This window comes from Cebus imitator, unplaced genomic scaffold, assembly GCF_001604975.1.
Source record: "Cebus imitator isolate Cc_AM_T3 unplaced genomic scaffold, Cebus_imitator-1.0 Scaffold695, whole genome shotgun sequence".
NCBI lineage: Eukaryota > Metazoa > Chordata > Mammalia > Primates > Cebidae > Cebus > Cebus imitator.
This window is the reverse complement of record NW_016108010.1, coordinates 208,680-225,087: the sequence shown is the minus strand read 5'-3', so window position 1 is coordinate 225,087 and position 16,408 is coordinate 208,680. Positions and strand designations below refer to the sequence as shown.

General features: G+C 32.3%; 1 protein-coding gene across 3 annotated transcripts in view; it reads left to right on the top strand.

The window, feature by feature from the left end:
- The window catches only part of CEP290 (centrosomal protein 290), a 90,031-nt gene that overhangs the window by 34,699 nt on the left and 38,924 nt on the right, over nucleotides 1-16,408 (top strand). For all 3 annotated transcript variants that reach the window (XM_037734966.1, XM_037734967.1, XM_037734968.1), the window contains 11 exons: nucleotides 429-531; nucleotides 622-852; nucleotides 2,150-2,323; nucleotides 5,207-5,318; nucleotides 8,144-8,349; nucleotides 9,279-9,430; nucleotides 11,073-11,184; nucleotides 12,088-12,543; nucleotides 13,859-14,023; nucleotides 14,996-15,103; nucleotides 15,342-15,476. In XM_037734966.1, coding sequence (XP_037590894.1) covers nucleotides 429-531; nucleotides 622-852; nucleotides 2,150-2,323; nucleotides 5,207-5,318; nucleotides 8,144-8,349; nucleotides 9,279-9,430; nucleotides 11,073-11,184; nucleotides 12,088-12,543; nucleotides 13,859-14,023; nucleotides 14,996-15,103; nucleotides 15,342-15,476 — 1,954 coding nt within the window. The remainder of the gene's footprint in view (nucleotides 1-428; nucleotides 532-621; nucleotides 853-2,149; nucleotides 2,324-5,206; nucleotides 5,319-8,143; nucleotides 8,350-9,278; nucleotides 9,431-11,072; nucleotides 11,185-12,087; nucleotides 12,544-13,858; nucleotides 14,024-14,995; nucleotides 15,104-15,341; nucleotides 15,477-16,408) is intronic.

Genomic DNA, 16,408 nt, shown 5'->3' with positions numbered 1-16,408 from the left:
CATCTTCTTTTAAGTCTAATTATTTCTGATGTGTTTGTATTCAAAATATTTTGTAAGCATTTAACACCCAAATTTGAGAATGGGGTCAGAATGTTGGAATTTGATTTCTAGAATTAGTATGGGGTATTATTTTCCTACTTTTTTTCTAGTTTCAATAAAATATTGGTAAGATTCAGCTTCAATTATAACCCTTTTAGTGGTGAATCAGGGAAGAACAAAAATAATTTGATAACTTTGTTGCCTTGCATTTATTTAAAAAATTTTAATTCTAGGCTAAATCCTTTTAAATTAAATTTTAATTTCTTGTGTTTTCAGATACTGAATAGCTATATCTCTTGTGATGAGAAAACTTAAAATTTGCATAATCTGAAGTTTTCTTGTAAACATTTTATTAGGTTTACAGTATTTTTGTTTTGTTTTGTTTTTAGTGCAAAGGAGACCTGGAAAACAGAATCTAAAACAACAAAAGAGGAAAAGAGAAAACTTGAGGATCAAGTCCAACAAGATGCTATAAAAGTAAAAGAATATAACGTTAGTAAAACATTTTTAACATAACTATACAGTATTATACAAACTAGGATAGCTAAATTCCACATGTAATATGGACGTGTCTTTGTGCAGAATTTGCTCAATGTTCTACAGATGGATACCGATGAAATGAAAAAAATACTTGCAGAAAATAGTAGGAAAATTACTGTTTTGCAAGTGAATGAAAAATCACTTATAAGGCAATATACAACCTTAGTAGAATTGGAGCGACAACTTAGAAAAGAAAATGAAAAACAAAAGAATGAATTATTGTCAATGGAGGCTGAAGTTTGTGAAAAAATTGGATGTTTGCAAAGATTTAAGGTACATCTGATTCTTTCTTTGCTCTTTCTGAGTATGAAAAATTTCAAATATGCAGAAGTTGGGATGGTATCAATAATGCTTATCACCTAAATTAATAGTTAACATTTATTAACACTTTGCCATAATTGCTTCTCTGGTTTTTGTAGGAATGTTTGAATTGCAGACATTCCTTCCCTAAATATTTTTGTACCATTTTGAGAAAACCTTTTTTCTTTACATAACCATGGTAACTTTATTATACCTAACAAAATTGACAGTGATTTTTTAATACTGCCTAATACCCAGATTTTAGTCACATTTCCTACATTTTCCAATCAAGGAATAAGCATTTGGATGTTACATGTCATTACATCTTTTTAATGTAGGATCCCCCTTTTTTCTCTGATAAATGTTTGAAGATATATCTGACGTGTGTGTGTGTGTGTGTGTGTGTGTGTGTGTGTGTGATTTTACTTGTTTCTCTGTCCCTTGTATTACTAAAAGTAAGGTCAGAACCCTTGGTTAGATTCAGGTTTAAATATTTTTGGCAAGAATACAACATAATGAATGCTCTATACTTTATATGGCGTCACTTCAAGAGTATCTGCTTGTTCCATATTTTGTAATTGATTACTGTGTTAAGGAAAAGACAAGCAGACCAGGTGTGGTGGCTCACGCCTGTAATTTCAACACGTTGCAGGCAGGAAAATTGCTTGAGCCCAGGTGTTTGAGAACAGCCTAGGCAATATAGTGAGACCCCATCTCTACAAAAAGGTTTTGTTGTTGTTTTTTCAATTAGCTGGGTATGGTGGCACATGCTTGTAGTCCCAGCTACTTGGGAGGTTGAGGTGGGAGGATTACTTGAGCCCAGGAAGTTGGGCTGCAGAGAGCCATGATCATGTGCCACTGATCTCTAGCCTGTGCACCTATGTAACAGAGTGAGTCTCTCTCTTTTTTTAAAATAAAAAAAAAGAAGAAAAGACAACCATATACCTCCATTATTAAGCAATTTAGTTAACTCCAATATTTTGGTACCATACAAATAACAAATTATGTATCAGTCCTAATGGTTTTAGCATCCAATGATTGTTGCCTAATTCAATTATTAGGAGTTGCAAACATCATAATTTTCTAGTTATATACTTACATTTATTAACAGACATGCTTTTGTAATATGGGAAATCACATATTTTAAAAATGGTTTTAAAATCTGTTTTGCTTTCAGTTGTATTGTCTTGTATTATCTTTCTCAAAAGTGGCTAGTGCTTGACCAGAAAAAAAGGCACCAGCATAACTCAGTGTATCTTTATTTACATAGGAAATGGCCATTTTCAAGATTGCAGCTCTCCAAAAAGTTGTAGATAATAGTGTCTCTTTGTCTGAACTAGAACTGGCTAATAAACAATACAATGAACTGACTGCTAAGTACAGGGACATCTTGCAAAAAGATAATATGCTTGTTCAAAGGACAAGTAACTTGGAACACCTAGAGGTAAGTTTGTGTGATCCTTGAACCTTGTGATATTAGTCATTTTTCTTCAATATCTTTGTGTTTGGATGGATATGGCAGATTTTAGTTAAAGTTTGTCTGCATTTACATAAATTTAGCAGAGATATAATTATCCATATTATTTATTCAGTTTAGTTATAAATATTTTGTTCCCAAATATCAACACACACACATATTATCTATCTATAGTGGCAAAATGACTTCTGAACGATTATCTAGATCATTCTCCTGAGGTCACTTGCATGATTTAGCTGAATCAAACCTCTTTCAACCAGACATCAAAGAGAAAAAGGAGCATGAAACAGGTAGAATATTGTAATCAAAGGAAGGAAGCACCCATTAAGTACCCATCCCTTTCTCTTACCCCTGTACCCAGAGCAAACTATTCTCCTGTGGTCCCTGGATTTTGTTCTTTGGAATGGATGTAGCCAACAGTAGCAAATGTTAAGGGCTCTTCCTGAACCATAGATGTACTCTGTAAATTCTCATCATTTTTTATTGTAGAAATACAAAAGACTAGAGTAGAATATCATAAGTTACAATCTGTGAATATGGCTCAGACCCTTTATGGTTCCCTTATAACCACTTGAACTCCATACCTTTTACTGCGGGCAGAACAAGTTCCTGATTTTTTCATCTTCCTCATCTGAAATAGGGGCTTATGTCTTTTGGATTATTCTTATCTAAGATCCTCTCACAGGAGTAGAATAAGATCCAATTCTATTATCTCAAAAGCTTTGCTGGCTCAGAGAGACACATTCAGTAAATGAAAACATTGTTCTGAGTAGCTTTCAGGACTCCTACTAAATTATGAGACATGCTTATCAATATTACATAGAAGTAGTCATGATCAGTTTGCTTTTTGCTGCTTTGCCAAAGAGAGGTGATTATGTTAATTTTTATAGAAAATTCTGCTGATTTAGGTATGGTAATAATTTATTTTTTTCCATTCTTCATGTCCTTTGTCCTATCCTCTAGAGCATTAGAAAGTCCTAGTCCAGAGACATCTTGTAGATAATGTATACATGAATGATTTTTAACGTTATCATTTTCCCAAAGAATATTTTTTATCTTTCCTCAATTTTTTTTTTTTTTTTTTTTTGGGGGTCCTCACTCTTTCACCCAGGCTGGAGTGCAGTGGCACGATCTTGGCTTACTGCAACCTCTGCCTCCCAGGTTCAAGCAATTCTTCTGCCTCAGCCTCTGAGTAGCTAAAATTACAGGCATGTGCCACTATGCCCAGTTAAGTTTTGTATTTTTAATAGAGACAGGGTTTCATCACGTTGGCCAGGCTGATCTCGAACTCAGCGTCCCAAATAGCTGGGATTACAGGCGTGCACCACCACAGTTGGCTGAGTTTTTATATTTTTTATAGAGATGAGGTCTCACTTTGTTGCCTGGGCTGTTCTCAAACTCCTACACTCAAGTGATTTTCCCACCTCAGCCTCCCGAAGTACTGGAATTACAGGTGTGAGCCTGAGCCACTACAATGGCTGATATTGACCTTTTTTATTTTTTCTTTTTGAGGCAGAGTCTTGCTCTGTTGCCCAGGCTGGAATGCAGTGGCAAGATCTTGGCTCGCTGCATCCTCTGCCTCCCAGGTTCAAGCAGTTCTTCTGCCTCAGCCTCCTGAGTATCTGGGATTATAGGAACGGACCATCACGACTGGCTAATTTTTGTACTTTTAGTAGAGATGGGGTTTTACTATGTTGGCTAGGCTTGTCTCGAACTCCTGACCTCAAGTGATCCACCTGCCTCAGCCTCCCAAAGTGCTGGGATTACAGGTGTGAGCCACCGTGATTGGCCAATGTTGACATTTTTAATAGATTTTTTGTTTGTTTATTTGCTTATTATCTGCTGCCTTTCACACTCTGGCCAAATCTTGCCACCCGCCCATCCACACCACCATACACACATAGGCACTGAATGGGCAGAACTCTGAAGGCCAGAATTTTGTATTTTTTTTCATTATGAATATCTGTCATCTGTCACTGATGGCATACTAGGATGCTCAGCAACTGTGTGCATCAAGGAAGTAAGCACTAGTTTTGTAAAGGTTGGAAAACTCTTGAGTATTCCAGCTTGGCCAGAAGGAATGTACAGCTTTAGTGGCAGAAACTAATACTCAGAAATTGAGTACATCAATATCCTATGTTGGATAACACAGGATTTTGATGATTATTTTAAAATAATATTTTACATTATATATATATATATACATATGTGTGTGTGTGTGTGTGTGTGTGTGTGTGTGTATTAGTCCATTTTCCTGCTGCTGTGAAGAAATATCTGAGACTGGGTACTTTATAAAAGAAAGAGATTTAACTGACTCATAGTTTCACAGGGCTGGGGAGGCTTCAGAAAACTTACAATAATGGCAGAAGGGAAGAAAACACGTTTCCTCTTCACATGGTAGCAGGAAGGTGAAGAATGTGAGTGAAGCAAAGGGGGAAGCCCCTTATAAAACCATCAGCCCTTGTGAGAACTTACTATCATGAGAATAACATGGGAGAAACACCCCACGATTCCCACTGAGTCCCTCCTGCAATATATGAGGATTATGGGAACTACAATGCAAAATGAGATTTGGGTGGGGACACAGCCAAACCATATCAGTATATATATGTATACATGTATTTTACATATATATGTATATATGTATAGATATGTGTATGTATATGTATACACATATTATGTATATGTATACATGTATTACATATATGTATGTATATGCGTATGTATTATATATGGAGGAAATTCTAATTTTGTAATCTAGATTGTGAGTTTTAAGGAGATGTTATGTCATTTTGTGCTATTGGTCTGAATTACAATATAGTTGCTTAATGACATTTTTCTTTTATTCAGTGTGAAAATGCCTCCTTAAAAGAACAAATGGAGTCTATAAATAAAGAACTAGAGATTACCAAGGAAAAACTTCACACTATTGAACAAGCCTGGGAACAAGAAACTAAATTAGGTAAGTCTTATAACTCTGATAATATAAAATAATTAACATCTAATAGTGAATATTTCTTATTTAATGTTCCTTTTTTATACTAGATTAAAAGAAAATATTTTGACTAAAAAAAGAACGTTCCGCCTAACAGTTTAACTTAGGCAGATGAATAATCCCATATTTATCCCCACCAAAGTTTGGTTTTCAGTCCTTAAGTTAGATTTGTTTCTAATGAAATTATTTGTGTTAAAAATTTATGACTAAGCATTAGCTACTTTGAACCATTTAACAATTAAAACTGATGATATTTTAATAATGGTATTATGATTTCTTTCACTTAATGCAAGTTGTATTAGTTATATATCATTTGATATTTTTAAATTAAAAGATCACCAGGAAACATCAAAGAAAATTTGAAAAGTTGTATTTCTCATAGTTTCATTACTATATTACTGTAAATTTTTGCTGCTATATGCTTACATATTTTATATATTTTAAATTATTATAAACATTGTTCTATACTGTATTTAGATAGTAATATCAGAAATATTTTTGTGGCTGGGCATGGTGGCTCACGTCTGTAAGCCTAGCACTTTGGGAGGCTGAGGCGGGCAGATCACCTGAGGTCAGGAGTTTGAGACCAGCCTGGCCAACATGGTGAAACCCCATGTGTACTAAAAGTATAAAAATTAGCTAAGCATGGTGGCAGGCACCTGTAATCCCAGCTAGTCAGGAGGCTGAGGCAGGAGGATCGCTTAAACCCAGAAGGCAGAGGTTGCAGTGAGCCACGATTGTGCCACTGCACTCCAGCTTGGGCAGCAAGAGCAAGACTCTATCTCAAAAATAAAAAATAAAATAAAAAATAAAATAAAAAATAAAAAAATTGTGTTTTATTCATCACACCTGTAAATACTTATGCAATATCCTACTGTGTTTGAGTGATTAAATCACTACCCTTTAATATTTTTGCTATTGCTTATAATGCCACAGTGAACATTTTCATGTATATCTAACAGAGATATTACTGTTTCAGAAGGTGTTAAAATCTTTAGTTTCCCATATTAATTTTTCAAGTAGTTATCCTAGTTTGTAGGATTTTCATAATTTTATCTCATACATTGTGCTTCATAATTTTCAAATAAATTTGCTGCTTGGGATGAGGTATTTTCGTTTGTTTGTTTCCTAAACCTTAGAGCTATTCAAGGTTTTTATTACTACATACAACTTTTCTCTTAAATTGGTAATAAGTCACTTGGTTTAGAGAAGCCTAACATTGGGAAATCTTAGATAAGCTACTTTTAGAAATGTAATTTTTAGCTCAATAAGAGATTAAATATGAATTGGCTTTTGTGTAGTATTTACATGGAAGAAGATATCATTTAAATGAAGACCTAAAACAGTATTTCATACAGTTTTAGTAGGTTCTTTTTATTTCATCATCTTTATTTTAAAAAAATGCTGAATTCCCTACAGGAATATTTTCATGTGTCTTAATCTGTTCCATGTAAGGATTTATATCACCAAAGTTTTAAGAGTGTTTCTCTATTCCCTGTTGCCCTTATATCTTTGTTTAAAAATGTCACATCATTAACTTTTTTTCATCTAGGAATTTATTAGTATTTGACTGTTGTGCTCTACCCTCTCTTTAAGAAAACTCTAAACCCAAGAACATATAAGATGGCTAATCTGCTTCAGCCCCTGTAGTGTGCTTTTCTCTTCTTATCAGAGTTTAGCACAATACGGAATGGAGAAGGATTCCTTTATATATTGGCATTTAGTGCAGTATTTTTCTATATGGTACCTAAGATTACTTGAATGAGTCTTTATTCCATAATGAACTGATTTACTAACACTCTTAGCTCCTGTTAGTGATCCATTATTGTTAGTTACTTGATTACTGCTTCCAATAGCTATTCTAAAATAATAAATTTTAAAAAGAAATACAGAACATAATGAAGTCCTTTTTAAAACCAAGATAGAGACCTTTTTTTTTTTCAGGAAATATATATTACTTTGAGAAAACTCAGTTATAAAACTTGAACTTATGAAGCTGAAAAAATAGAAGGGGGCATTATTGCTATCGTAGAAGGCTGTTTACAAAATGAGTTGGTGCTGAGTTGCTGCTTAGTTCCTTTAAATAATTGGCTACCCTAAACACACATGAATTTTAAGTTGCTGAAACACAAAACACTCCACCAAATTTTGTTTTTTTCTGGACCATGTTTGTTATACAAAACAAAAGTATGTTTTCTTCCTCCTCCTCAAAAAATGGCTAACTAATAACACTCCTATGCGATGCCTTTTTATGATAAATTGGCTTTTAATTCTCTTTCCATTTAGCCACAGACTTTTGTGTCCAAAGACAAGCTAAATAACTACATATATATGATTAAGGCATAACAACTAATAAAAGAATGTAAAATATTTGATATTAGGTCTGTATTGATATTACAATCATAGCAGAAGGGAAAGCAAACACGTTTCCTCTTTACATAGTGGCAGGAAGACTATCACAAGAATAGCATGAGGGAAACCACCCCCACGATTCAGTTACCTCCCACTGAGTCCCTCCTTCTATATATGAGGATTATGGGAACTAAGATGCAGAATGAGATTTCAGTGGGGATACAGCCAAACCATGTCGGTACAAACCAAATAATACTCATAGTTAGTCAAACAGTCAGGAAATAACAGAGCTGAGATTAGAGTCCAGGTTTGATAGAATTCAGAAAGCTTATGTGCTTTCCATAGAACTATACTGTTTTCTTATATACAACATCTAAAATATCCGAGATAATTTTAATATAAACAACATGAGATTGACTTAAGTATTTTATTGCATATAGGTAATGAATCTAATATGGATAAGGCAAAGAAATCAATAACCAACAGTGACATTGTTTCCATTTCAAAAAAAATAACTATGCTGGAAATGAAGGAATTAAATGAAAGACAGAGGGCTGAACATTGTCAAAAAATGTATGAACACTTACGGACTTCATTAAAGCAAATGGATGAACGTAATTTTGAATTGGAAACCAAATTTGCTGAGGTTTGACATAAGTTTTATCATACAATTAGAGAATAAGAATTAGTCTTGGTAGGCATTGTATTATTCTTAAGAGGTTTGTATCTCTGAAATAGCTTATTAATATAGTGCTGTGTTTCATATAATGAATACATAAAAGATTTAAATCTGAATTGTTTAAAACAAAAGCAGTATTTCTGTAAGTTCTTGTTTCTCACCAATGTTATATTGTTAGATTTAATATATGAAATGTTATTTACTAAACAATGGAATTGCCTTTCACCACCATCCCTTCATTTAACAAATATTTATTTGTTGCCTATTACATGTCAGACCCTATGTTGGGACTGGGAGTGTAGCAAGAAACAAAATAAGACAGTAATCTCTACTTTCAGGGACTTTACATTCTGATTGGAGGTTTTATATTTTTTTGATGTGGTCAGAATCATTAAACTGCATGACAGTAAATATAGTTTGCAAATATTTAACAATTTATGATTAAACACAACTCTTACAGTGTTTGCATACCTTGAGATTTAATGTTTTCCAAAGCATTTATATCATTTTTGTTTTAACTATGTCACTAAATCTATATGAATAAGATTTTATTAACTCATTTGGTTTATTTGTAGATAATATAATTGAAATAAAATATAATGAGCAGATTGCATGCTAAGCAAAGTAAGAATATTACAAGTTCAGATATTATTATATAATGAGTTGCCTAATAAAAATGACTTTTGGTGGATTGGAATATAATCAGAGTTTCCGTAATTTGTTTCTGATTCTTTCATCTTTTTACCCTCTTTCAGTCTGTTCTTAACATTTCACACTCAATTTAATATCTGGACTAAGATCAAGTAAAGAGGATTACAGTACTTTAAAAGCTAAATTACAAGGAAAACCTCACCCAAAATTGATATATCTGAACATTTTTTGTTACATTTTCTTAGCTTACCAAAATCAATTTGGATGCACAGAAGGTGGAACAGATGTTAAGAGATGAATTAGCTGATAGTGTGAGCAAGGCAGTAAGTGATGCTGATAGGCAACGGATTCTAGAATTAGAGAAGAATGAAATGGAACTAAAAGTTGAAGTGTCAAAGTAAGTGCATATAAACATTTTAGTCATTTGACTAGCTATATCTCCCCTAATTTGTCTTTGAGAAGCCCAATTACAAGTATACAAGGATAATATTCTTGGTAATTGATACTGATTTCTTTTTATAAGAACAGGATTAAGTAATATTAAGATTGGTTTTAACAGGGTTAAATAATAATATTAATGAGGATAATATTTTTAAAGAGGAAGTGGCCTCTCAAGATTTACATTTTTTAGAGTTCAGGAATATTATTGCAGAAAGGTCTAGTTCTTTCACATACTGATTTTTTGGGAAAGAGGTGATAGATAAGGAATGGTTATTTAGTGTATTTAAACCTAAATTTCTTCACTTTAATAAGGGAATAATAGTACCTCTTCTACTTGGTTCATAAAGTTGCTGTAAGAATATGATAAAAAATTCAGATTTTAATTTAGTTTACATTTATCGGGCATTTACTGTGTACTAGGCACTGTGCAAGTTACTAAACTTGTACAATTATACTTAACCTTGAGGTTATATTTTGTTTTTATTTTACATGAAGAAATATTTTCTGCTAGTTTAGAACACAAAATATATATAAGGAGTAAATACTCTGTGCCAGCTATATGCTGTATTTTCATTCTTTTTTGTAATTAGGTGATACTTCAGTAGAAAAGTATAAAGACCACTTAGTTAATCTGTCAAGGATAAATTGTAAAAATATTTTATGGCCTACTCATAAAAATATAGCTATTCCTTTGGAGCCCGATAGTTCTCTTGGGAATATCAATTTTTGACATCTTTTTCACTATGAAAGACCCTTTTTAAAAAAAATTGGTCCTTTCTTCTCTTGGACCTCTTTTGATATAAACTAATTATAATAGTTCATTTTAATCATATTTTGTTAATCATGCAACTGGCAATGAGAGCATCTGATCAGTATGAGGAAACCTGCCTTATCTGTAACACTGAATTAAAATAATTCTAGCCCAAAGCAAAGAAACTTTACATTTTGCTTTGCCTGTGTTGGCTTGTCACAGTATTCATAAGGGAATTTGAAGGAGTTATTACCATTAAACTATCACTTTTTTTGTAATCTTATTAAATACATGTTTTGTTTCTTTTCTCATTTCTGATAACTTGTAGATTAAAACATACATTAATCCATTTAAGGATTTTAGAAACTTTATATTTCTGTATTCTTAACTGTGTGATGGTATTAGATAAATGTACTAAATACCTTATCCTAGCATATTCCAAATTATGACAATAAATGTTTTATGGAAAAAAGTGTGGGACAGAAGTTCTTTGGCCGTATATATTTGGAAAATGCTATATAGTAAGTATGATTTGAGATAATTACATATGGTAGGACCTCTGAGAGCACTGAATATATGTTATGAATATATGTTATGAATATTCAATATATGTTATGAATATGTCGGGAATGAAGGTTTTTTTTTTTATATATAGCAAACATGATAACCTCTCATGGAATTATGTTCCATGAAACAGTTTTAAAAACCATGTTTTAATGTTTCATACAAAGAAGAGATAGATGCTGAAAATGGATGGTTTTTTGGAAAAGGGTCTAGAAATTCTTAAATTTGGTATTTACTTAGAAAGTGTACTTAATTGTTCCTGAAATATGTTATTATTTCCTAGACTGAGAGAAATTTCTGATATTGCCAGAAGGCAAGTTGAAATTTTGAATGCACAGCAACAGTCTAGGGAAAAGGAAGTAGAGTCCCTCAGAATGCAACTGCTAGACTATCAGGTATGTGCAGTATTAGCTCTTCTATCCACTTTTTTTCCTAAATTTACAGTAGATATTGGGTGTGGGATGTGTTACACTTTCTGTTTGTTTGTTTTGAGTTAGCATCTCATTTGTTGCCCAGAGTGGAGTTCAATGGCACATTCAAGGCTCACTGCAGCCTTCACCTCCTGGGCTCAGGTGATTCTTCCACCTCAGCCTGTTGGACAGCTGGGACTACAGGCATGTGCCGCCATGTCTGGCTAATGTTTTATTTTTTTGTAGAGACAGGGTTTCACCAGGTTGCCCAGGCTGGTCTCGAACTCCTGGGCTAAAATGCCCACCTTGGCCTACCAAAATGCTGGGATTACAGGTGTGAGCCACCATGCCAGACCAGTGTTACATTTTTAATCAGAAGATATACCAACCAGAGGCTGTTATTCTTGTTAGTTGGAACCTAATTAGAAAACTCTTTAATTTGAAATACTGTTCAGTGATCCAGTTCGGCATTTAAATGCCTATATATGAATTGTGCTGCTGATCAAAATTAGGATGCTGAGAAAGACTAATTAGTAAATCTTTAATAACAATATTTTCTCTTGTATTTATATGTAGCTTTTTACATATTCTTACATTATATATGTTGGGAATTATAAAAACATACACATTGTCTGAATCAGTGGAGGTTAAAAAAAAAACAGTAATATACCCACTGTTATTCAGTTACATTTGGATTTTAAGTTTGATTCTTGTTTTTTTTCTTTTACAATTCTTTCATAATTATTTGTATTAAAGCAAAGTTGGATTTTGTAGATCTCATGTGCCACTCTTTTAAAACTTTGTTTAGTAAATTGTGATTTTAAATCTGTGATAGGCTTCATTGGAAAACTTGAAACTTACTACAAATATATATATTTTTCATATTAGGCACAGTCTGATGAAAAGGCACTGATTGCTAAGTTACACCAACATAATGTCTCTCTTCAACTTAGTGAGGCTACTGCTCTTGGTAAGTTGGAGTCAATTACATATAAACTGCAGAAGATGGAGGCTTACAATATGCGCTTAGAGCAGAAACTTGATGAAAAAGAACAGGCTCTCTATTATGCTCGTTTGGAGGGGAGAAACAGAGCAAAACATCTGCGCCAAACAATTCAGTCTCTGCGACGACAGTTTAGTGGAGCTTTACCCTTGGCACAACAGGAAAAGTTCTCTAAAACAATGATTCAACTACAAAATGACAAACTTAAGATAATGCAAGAAATGAAAAATTCTCAACAAGAACATAGAAATATGGAGAACAAAACACTGGAGTTGGAATTAAAATTAAAGGGCCTGGAAGAGTTGATAAGCACTTTAAAGGATACCAAGGGAGCCCAAAAGGTAACATTGTTGATTTTTTTTTTTAAGAGACAGGGTCTTGATCTGTTGCCCAGGCTGGAGTTCAGTAGTGTAAACATAACGAACTCCTGAGCTCAAGTAATTCTCTAGCCTCAGCCTTCTGAGTAGTTGTAGCTGGGAGTACAGGGGCACACCACTATACCTACCTAATTTTTTAAAATTTTAAAAGTTTTTATAGAGACAGGGTCTCACTTTGTCACCCAGGCTGGTCTTAACCCCTGGCTTCAAGTAATCCTCCTGCTTTTGGTCTCTCAAAGTGCTGAGATTACAGGCATGAGCCACCATGCCCAACCAATTTTAAATTCATTGTCTTCAAAAGAGTTACATAATAATTTCTTAATATGTGCCTATATAAAAAATGCTTAAGACACAATCAAATTCCAGTTATGATTCATTCATTTAGATTTTGTAACTTAGCAGTGTTGGCTATTTGAATGTCTGTTATTTGTAAAAATTAGGCTTTTCTAACCAAGGATTTTAGTGGGAATCTTCAGATTGTATAATACCAAGGAATTTTAAATACTGTAGAAAAATTTATATTAACTGAATACTAACTATAATTATTCTTAAACATTGTAGTAGTTATCAGTTGATTTCTGCTGTTCATAATTATCTTTGATTTAGAAGTAGTGGGCCCACATTTATTTTTAATATTATTTGGTTTTATCTTCATTTAGGAAGAATTGAATGAAAAATAATTATCTTGCAGCTACATCCTATTCTCTAGGCTAGAAACATTTAGGATTCCTGTTTTTGAAAGTAATATTAATTGAATACTAATTATAATTATTCTTAAACATTGTAGTAATCGATTGATTTCTACTGTTCATAATTATCTTTGATTTAGAAGTTGTGGGCCTATATTTATTTTTAATGTAATATGGTTTTATCTCTTCATTTAGAAAGAATTAAATGAAAAATAATTACCTTGCAACTACATCCTGTTCTCTAGGCTAGAAACATTTAGGATTTCTGTTTTTGAAAATAATATTAATCTTTCAATGACCTGCTTATAATCAGTGTTCAATAAACATATAACAAATGAAAAAATGAAAGTGAATGTTAGTGATGTCCATTCCAATATAATTTGAAGATTTTATTGTAAATTCCCACATTTGTAGAAAAATCAATGGAAATCCTAAATAAAAATTTGTCATGTGGCTTGAGAAAAGATAACATTGTGTCTTATTTTACTTTAGAATGCCCATTACTTTCAATTAAAATCATTATGATCAAAGGATTAATATTGTTTGTTGATATGGCATTTATGTTTTTATATATAAATTGTAAATCTTAGGTAATCAACTGGCATATGAAAATAGAAGAACTTCGTCTTCAAGAGCTTAAACTAAATCGAGAATTAGTCAAGGATAAAGAAGAAATAAAATATTTAAATAATATAATTTCTGAATATGAACATACAATCAGCAGTCTTGAAGAAGAAATTGTGCAACAGAACAAGGTTTTATTTTATATTTATTTTGTGTTTTCTAAGATTTTAAATAAGACTATTGCACAAATAACTATGTTCTTCTTCTAATTGAATTCAGCTTCTATTACTAATGGATTATGTAATAATTTGTTTCTTATTTTCTAAACTATTCTGAAAATTTATATTTAGTTTTTATAACATTAGTCTTAAAAAGGGCAATATGTAAGCAACCTCATTGATAAGTTAATTTTTATTTTGATATTGGTTATTTGACTTTTCACAGTTCCAGGTTTCTACTGGCTCTCGCTGACAGAGTAAGAAGGCAGCTTGTTATAGAATAAACTGTGTGCTTCAGAGACAGATGAAATTCATCAGACATATGACTATCTCAGAGATTGTTCCCTCTGCTTAAATTGTTCTTACCATAAATACCTGTGGTATTTACACTTTCAGTGCCTGCAGGTCTTAGCTCAAATGTCTTACCTTATCAGTGCATCCTTCACCAGCCACCTAAGATACAACAATAAATTCTACTATCAAGATTCCCTAAATAGAGATTATCTTAATTTTTCTCCATAGCACTTGTAACCTTCAGGTATATTACATACTTACTTGTTTATTATTGACTGTCTCTCCTTCACCAGAATGTAAGTTCCATGGTGACATGGACTTGGTTTTGTTTACTGCTGTGTTTGTGCTGCCTAGAATGATGCTTGGCACATAATATATGTAATTAAATATATTTTGTATGTATGGATGGATGGATAGATGGAGAGATTTAAATCACATCTGCCTTTTTGCCTTTCTTACTTCACATGTGCCTTTCTCTGTGATCTTACACAAGTTACTTCACCTCTCTGAGTTTGTATTATTTTTCATAAAAGGAAAATAATTACATTTCATTAATGTGTTGTGAGGATTAGATAAGAAAATATATATAAAATGCTTGTTATGTGCCTGATGTCTTTGTGTATGTGTCTGACACAAATTGTCTTTTGTTAGTTTCATGAAGAAAGACAAATGGCTTGGGATCAAAGAGAAGTTGACCTGGAACGTCAACTAGACGTTTTTGACCGTCAGCAAAATGAAATACTAAATGCGGCACAAAAGGTATGAATGATTAATCTTGTTTGCTATTCTGTAGCATGGTCTAGAGTGTTAATTCACAGAAATATTTCCTATATCAGATATAATTTTAATTGATATTATATTTGTATATATTAATTGATCTTATATATTTAAAATATGAGGTGTTTAATCTATGTTTTATCATACAGCTGTAAAAGTTAATATTGTTATTTTCAATGCTGCAACTGTTTTTATTTAAAAACATACTATTTGTTAATAGTTTGAAGAAGCTACAGGATCAATCCCTGACCCTAGTTTGCCCCTTCCAAATCAACTTGAGATCGCTCTAAGAAAAATTAAGGAGAACATTCGAATAATCCTAGAAACACAGGCAACTTGCAAATCACTTGAAGAGGTAATTAGAAGAATTTGCATTTTGATTCGTGTATTCTTTGGAATGTTTGTGGGGGGTGTTAAATAATGTTTCTTTATGAGGATGATACATAGAATGATGAATCTGTTGCTAATTTCACTCTTCTTCTATTCTCCTATAATGTTTCTAACAGCCGATAATGAACAGCAGATATGGTTAATTTGAATTCACTATTTAGTTATGACTTGTTACCTTTAGGTACACTGATCAGCACTAGCATGAAAGAAAACAAAAAGCATTTAATTGTAGCTTTATGAACAATATATTATTTTCCTTTATATGATCTTTTCTTGTTTTGGTTTTATTTTGAAGTGCATGTTACATAATCTATTAATTTTCAGTTCATTCCTTTTTATGCATGGTTAAAGGTTGAAGGTAAATTAGAAATTACTTTCTGTTTTAACCTAGATCTTGACTTTGATTAGTAGGTGATCAAATCTGTCATCTTTATTAAATTATTTGGAAAATAATGTAAACTGAATATGATTTTCATTTTAGTTTCCATCTAAATATATTAACTCCAAATGCATTTTAAAATATATGTAAAGGAGTTTTTCAAGTAAAATTGTACATTTTTAATCAGCTCAGGAAACTTAGATTTTCCTCAGCAATTATAAGATTTGTCATTTATGTGAATTGCCACTGAATCGCTTAATTTAAAATACTCACCTTAATCCTCTTGAAGAGTAAAAATTTTTCTAGTTTTTCTTTCTGTTTTGTTTTAATAAACTACAGGTTTTATAATACTAATTTATTGACTTGGGCCACTAAAATTCCAGTTTTGTGCTTCACTGACTTACAGATTAGTCTTCTAATGCTCTGCTAGTCAGTGGACCAAAATAAAGGAAATAATTTATTATGTATTCTTCCTAAATCTAGCACAACCACACATTTATAGTTCTAAACTGTAGTAT